General features: G+C 40.6%; 1 protein-coding gene across 1 annotated transcript in view; it reads left to right on the plus strand.

Annotated features, from left to right (window-relative positions):
- Positions 1 to 1,710, plus strand: part of LOC121576783 (tight junction protein ZO-3) — a 35,331-nt gene extending 33,621 nt beyond the window's left edge. The window contains 1 exon segment of the mRNA XM_045223589.1: positions 570 to 1,710. Coding sequence (XP_045079524.1) covers positions 570 to 681 — 112 coding nt within the window. The 3' untranslated portion in view covers positions 682 to 1,710.
- Positions 1,711 to 6,948: the final 5,238 nt, after the last annotated feature.

Below are 6,948 nucleotides of genomic sequence, written 5' to 3' on the forward strand. Positions count from 1 at the left end.
ACATACCCCAAGAGATTTGCAGCTGTAATTGCTGCAAAAGGTGGCTCTACAAAGTAGTGACTTTGGGTGGGTGAATAGTTATGCACGCTCAAGTTTTCTGTTTTTTTGTCTTATTTCTTGTTTGTTTCACAATAAAACATATTTTGCATCTTCAAAGTGGTAGGCATGTTGTGTGAATCAAATGATGCAAACCCCCCAAAAACTCCACTTTAATTCCAGGTTGTAAGGCAACAAAATAGGAAAAATGTGAATACTTTCGCAAGCCACTGTATGTGTTATTTCATAGTTTTGATGTCTTCACTATTATTCTACAATGTAGAAAATAGTCAAATTAAAGAAAACCCTGGATTGAGTAGGTGTTTCCAAACTTTTGACTGGTACTGTATATCTGATAATATTAATTTGTGTGATGCTGTTTGTTCAATTGCATAGTCATCAAAATGCCTGTCTATAAACCAACCTTAGCAATTGAGCAACTACTCCAGTCCTAGTCCAATTTCTTCTATCCAAGTTGAGTAAGACTGAAGTGACAGTTAGTAATGCCCTCTTTCTCTTCTATCTCCTGATAGGTTGGCTCACCACCAGGCTGTCCAGACGAGACGCACTCGGATCCGAGGCAGTGACAGCTCTGACAATGAAGAGACTGATGACATCGAGTGGGGTCCAGCTACAGAACTTTAGATTAGAGCACACCATTCCAGAACTATAACTCTAGAGAGCATAGACAACGGCCGTGTTCGAGAGCATCAAAACCGTGATGTGACTGACTGACTGATCTACAAATAACAATCAGTCGCTATTTATGATACAAAGTTCAGTTAGTCGGCAGTCGCCTGCACTGTCTGCTACAATGTCATAGCCTCTTAAATGTGAATTTCTCTCAACTTCAACCTTCAAGGATCACTTGTTTTTTTCTTCTTCTATTGGACCAACATTTTCTTTGGAGAGTTAAGTTGGAGGGCCAATGCTAGGGCTGCCTTCCGACATGGGAATGCAGGCAATGGCTTCCGCAGACAAGGGCTCACACCTTTCTAAATGCCTAATTCCAAGAGAGGAAGATGTTTCATTTTGCTGGAAATTCTAATAAAAAAACTCAGGGTTTTTGTATTTATACAACTTGCAGTAAAGTATTATGTACCTTTTTAATAAATGCTATTTTTAAAATCAAAACTATGGAGATACCAACCCCGGCAACAGTTTTGCTGTCAAGGATGTCATTTGAACTAAAAACATTTTAAAGCTGGAATCCTTAATTGAAACAATAACAGTGGTCACCCCACCTTTGGGGTCAAAACGAGTGCTATGTATGCAAGGACTGACCACCGATGATATAAAAATATATAGTTTTAACCATATTGCGGCTATACAGTGTTTGTTTACATTTACTTTGTCTACAAACCATGGTGTATAACAAGCTTATATTGTGGGTTCTGATGGGGTACAACAGTTAAACTAAGCTCATCAGGCATTTACATGTTATTATTTAAGAATCAATGGGTATATATCATTCATTTATATATCCAAGAATGGATGTAGCAACTAAGGATTCTAGCTTTAATGGGAACTGCTCCAAAAACAATTATGGACATTCACAGAAAACTGGATATATCGAAGCTCAATATTCTATCCTGCTTAATTTGGCTGTTACAATGATTCATTTGTAAAGATAACGCATTTGGTTCATTAAAGATTACAGACATGGCAATGGAATAGCTGCCCTTGTCATTGTTTTTCATAATGTCTAGAACATAATAGAAAATCATCACCTTGTCTACCCATATCTATTTGTAATGTAACACCCCTATGTTACAAATATCTTGGTTGAATAATCCAACATGTTTCTGGATAATGGATGAATGAAACTCAGTTTAGCCGTGATACATGATAACAATAGCAGCCTGAGCACATATTATATTCTTAAAGGGATAGTTTAACCAATGTCATTTTATAATTTGTCTTTCTTACCCTGTAAGCAGTCTACGGACAAGGTATGACAGCAATCAATGCTTTTGTTTAGATTCCCTGGCACTGTTTTAACATGCAAGCGTTTTAGCATTTGTGGCACAAATCCTATTCAAGTCATCGGACTGAAATTAGCATTTTTTGCGCATGTTCATAATTCCTGTCAAGTATCCATGGACAGTATTAACTGACACTTCTACCATTAATGTTTGTTGATTATGTTGTGCATGTCTGTCATTTTTAGCCTATGGCTGTCTACACAGGCAGCCCCAATTCTTATATTTTTTTCAGAGCTGATCTGATTTGTCAAAAGACCACTTTAGTGAAAAAAGGATCAGAATTGGGCTGCCTATGGTTGCGTTTTAGACCAATTATGTATATAATGATGCGATTATAACCAAGTGGGAATTTACCACATACGACTAGGAAAACTCGAACAAACCTCCAACTGGTAATTAATAGTGAGAAACTCGTCTATCATCCTGAGATCCCACTTCTCCCACATGGTGACCTCTGACATCACCTACTAAGGAAATGACCCCGATAACAGCATTTAAATGCAACAAAACATTATTTATAAAAAGCAATCTAATGTTTTCTTAACACAATTTGTTTACAAGCATGATAGCTGTACTTTTAGTTTATGGTTTACGCAGCTTGTTGGCCATTAGTCAATCTTTGTATTTGTATTTTATTCCGGATCCCCATTAGCTGCTGCCAAGGAATCAGCTACTCTTCCTGGGGTCCAATCACAATTGCATACAATAAAACAATACATAACACAACACATTATTACACACTACTCTACCATAACATATCTACAAAACAAAATCAATAATACAGCAAAATAACAATATTAAAATGTCTTTGTAGAGTGCGCGTTTGCAAATGCTGTGTGTCTGTGTGTCTTCACAGTATGCGCTGTTCCATAAGGTGTAGTTTAAACTTTTTTTTAAATCTGATTTTACTGCTTAACTGAGTTGTGCAGTAAAATCAGATTTCTCAACGAGTTCAAAGCACATGAATGCATCCAATTGGTATTTACAACTTCACAACTGGTAAATTCCCACCTCCCACTTGGTTACGAATGCGGCATAAACCCTGGATTGCTGATATGTATTAGCCAATGAGAGGCTTTGAAGCCACCGGTCGCACACATTGGTACTCCATTATTTCAATGAAATTAAAGGACAAAATTACATGTATAAGTATTTTTTGTTGTAGTGGGGACAGTACCAGTGATGTATATAAACCCTGGATTGCTGATGCTAAGTGTTGGCCATTGAGAGGCATTGAAACCACTGGTCGGCCATATTGGCACTCCCCAGTAGGAGCAGTCCTCTATAGGAATGAATGGAATGCTACAGAATTTCGATTAAAATGTTTCAAGGACAAAATTACATGTATTTAAATGTTTTTGTTGTAATGGGGACAGTTACATTAGTAATCTCTAAAAAGTATACTTTAAGTAAAATGTTTTTAGATTTTCTTTTCATGTTTAGCTCACATAATATAATTAAAAAATATGCATATAGAATAAACATGTTGAAAACAAATGTAGACATTCATAAATGCATTTCTATAGCTTCCAAAACATTTTTTACACCGGCGTGGAAGTGCCAAGATGGAGGCACGGATGCATCAACACAGCGCCCCCTATTAGTAATCTAGTGTATATATAAATCATTGGTTTAGACAGGAAGTCCAATTTTGAACTTTTTTCTTTAGTTTTCGGACCAATCAGATCCGCTCTGAAAAATATATTGTGTGAAAAGATCTGATGTGATTGGTCAAAAGAACAATTAGTGGAAAAAATATCAGAATTGGGCTGCCTGTGTGAACGCAGCCTATGGCCATTGTTTATACACGTTTTTCTTTGTAATGTCGAAATAAGCATGTCTCAACCCCCATATAAACACACTCAAACTGTAAATATACAGTGCCTTCGGGAAAGTATTCAGACCCCTTGACTTTTTCCACATTTTGTTAGGTTATAGCCTTATTCTAAAATTTATTAAATAGTCCCCCCCCCCCTCTCAATCTACACACTACCCCATAATGACAAAGCAAAAAGTGTTTTTTAGAAATATCACATTTACATAAGTATTCAGACCCTTTACTCAGTACTTTGTTTTATCACCTTTGGCAGCGATTACAGCCTTGAGTCTTCTTGGGTATGATGCTACAAGATTGGCATGCCTGTATTTGTGGAGTTTCTCCCATTCTTCTCTGCAGATCCTTTCAAGCTTTGTCAGGTTGGATGGGAAGCGTTGCTGCACAGCTATTTTCAGGTCTCTCCAGAGATGTTCGATCGGGTTCAAGTCCGGGCTCTGGCTGGGCCACTCAAGGACATTCAGAGACTGGTCCGAAGCCACTCCTGCGTTGTCTTGGCTGTGTGCTTAGGGTCGTTGTTCTGTTGGAAGGTGAACCTTCGCCCCAGTCTGAGGTCCTAAGCGCTCTGGAGCAGGTTTTCATCAAGGATCTCTCTGTACTTTTGCTCTGTTCATCTGTGCCTCGATCCTGACTAGTCTCCCTGCCGCTGAAAACACATGATGCTGCCACCACCATGCTTCACCGTAGGCCAATGAGTTCAATCTTGGTTTCATCAGACCAGAGAATCTTGTTTCTCATGGTCTGAGAGTCTTTAGGTGCCTTTTGGCAAACTCATAGCAGGCTGCCATGTGCCTTTTACTGAGGAGTGGCTTCCATCTGGCCACTCTACCATAAAGGCCTAATTGGTGGAGTGCTGCAGAGATGGTAGTCCTTCTGGAAGATTCTCCCATCTCCACAGAGGAACTCTAGAGCTCTGTCAGAGTGACCATCGGGTTCTTGGTCACCTCTCTGACCAAGGCCCTTCTCCCCCCATTGCTCAGTTTGGCTGGGCGGCCAGCTCTAGGAAGACTCTTGGTGGTTCCAAACTTCTTCCATTTAAGAATGATGGAGGCTACTGTGTTCTTGGGGACTTTCAATGCTGCAGAAATTTTTTGGTACCCTTCCCCAGATCTGTGCCTCGACACAATCCTGTCTCGGAGCTCTACGGACAATTCCTTCGACCTCATGGCTTGGATTTTGCGCTGACATGCACTGTCAACTGTGGGACCTTATATAGACAGGTGTGTGCCTTTCCAAATCATGTCCAATCAAATTAATTTACCACAGGTGGACTCCAAGTTGTAGAAACATCTCAAGGATGATCAATGGAAACAGCATGCAACTGAGCTCAATTTTAGAGTCTCATAGCAAAGGGTCTGAATACTTATGTAAGTAAGGTATTTCTGTTTTATATTTGTAATAAATGTGAAAAAATGTATTGTGTGGAAATTGTTTTATTTAATACATTTTAGAATAAGGCTGTAACGTAAAATTTTTTGGAAAAAGTCCAGGGGTCTGAATACTTCCGAAGGCGCTGTATGCATGTGTACATTGTAGGCTACATTGGCTGCGTTTAGACAGGCAGCCCAATTCTTATATTTTTTCCACTAATTGGTATTTTGACCAATCACATCAGCTCTTTTCACATCAGTTCTTTTTAAGAGCTGATCTGATGGGTCAAAATACCAATTTATGAGGGAAAAAAATCATCAGAATTGGGCTGCCTGTGTAAAGACCTCCTATCAATTGGTGAGAGAGCTGCATACATGAATCACAGCAAAGTTAGTTCCTGTTGCAGTCATGTCTTTGGTCACGTTCGCGTGGGTCCAACAAAATCACCTGAATGAATGGTTGACAATAGAGCCTCCCACAATGCAGGTACTGACTGCAGGCTGAAGTTGATAAAGACAATTTCCTTTGTCCCACCCCCCATACACGCGGAGACCGGCTCAATCGGTACCTCCAGTGATGCTATCTCTTTCATCGTTACCCAATGCTTAGGTGTACCTTCACTGAACTCATATCCTTCCATATCCTTGTCTGTACATAATGCCCTGAATCTATTCTACAACACCCGGAAATCTGCCCCTTTTATTCTCTGTACCCAACACACTAGAAGACCAGTTCTTAAAGCCTTTAGCCGTATCCTTATTCTATTCCTCCTCTGTTCCTCTGGTGATGGAGAGGTTAACCCAGGCCCTGTAGCCCCCAGTATCACTCCTACTCCCCAGGCGCTATAATTTGTTGATGTCTGTAACCGTAAAAGCCTTGGTTTCTTGCATGTTAACATCAGAAGCCTCCTCCCCAAGTTTGAGTTATTCACTGCGTTAGCACACTCTGCCAACCTGATGCTCTAGCAGTGTCTGAATCCTGGCTTAGGAAGGCCACCAAAAATTCAGAAATGTCCATCCCGAACTATAACATTTTCCATCTAGATAGAACTGCCAAAGGGGGCGGAGTTGCAATCTACTGTAGAGATAGCCTGCAGAGCTCTATCATACTATCCAGGTCCGTGCCCAAACAGTTTGAGCTTCTACTTCTAAAAATCCACCTTTCCAGAAATAAGTCTCTCACTGTTGCCGCTTGCTACAGACCCCCCTCAGCCCCCAGTTGTGCCCTGGACACCATATGTGAATTGCTTGCCCCCCATCTAGCCACAGAGTTCGTACTGCTTGGTGACCTAAACTGGGATATGCTTAACACCCCGGCCATCCTACAATCTAAACTACATGCCCTCAATCTCACACAAATTATCAAGGAATCTACCAGGTACAACCCTAAATCTGTAAACATGGGCACCCTCACAATTTACCCATGATACATTGCGGTTTTGATCCACTCCAACACGGCCAGAATCTCTGACGATGGTCAAGGACTTGACAAAAGGGATCCGCTGGAACGCGTCCAAGGGTCCATATAGCCAGCTGGTGGTGGGCGTCAGCGCACAGGTAAAGTGGGCATTCAAAATAGCTAATCACATGACTAACACACAGGTGTTACTTGATTATTGTGACGAGCAGGAAAGCTTTTCCCAGCAGGACTCCTGCTAGACCTCTCTGCCAGTAGGGGACAGTGAGGCATTTTCTGGCGTTAGTTAAAATATGTTGTACTCTC

This window comes from Coregonus clupeaformis, chromosome 11 (assembly GCF_020615455.1).
Source record: "Coregonus clupeaformis isolate EN_2021a chromosome 11, ASM2061545v1, whole genome shotgun sequence".
Taxonomy (NCBI): Eukaryota; Metazoa; Chordata; class Actinopteri; order Salmoniformes; family Salmonidae; genus Coregonus; species Coregonus clupeaformis.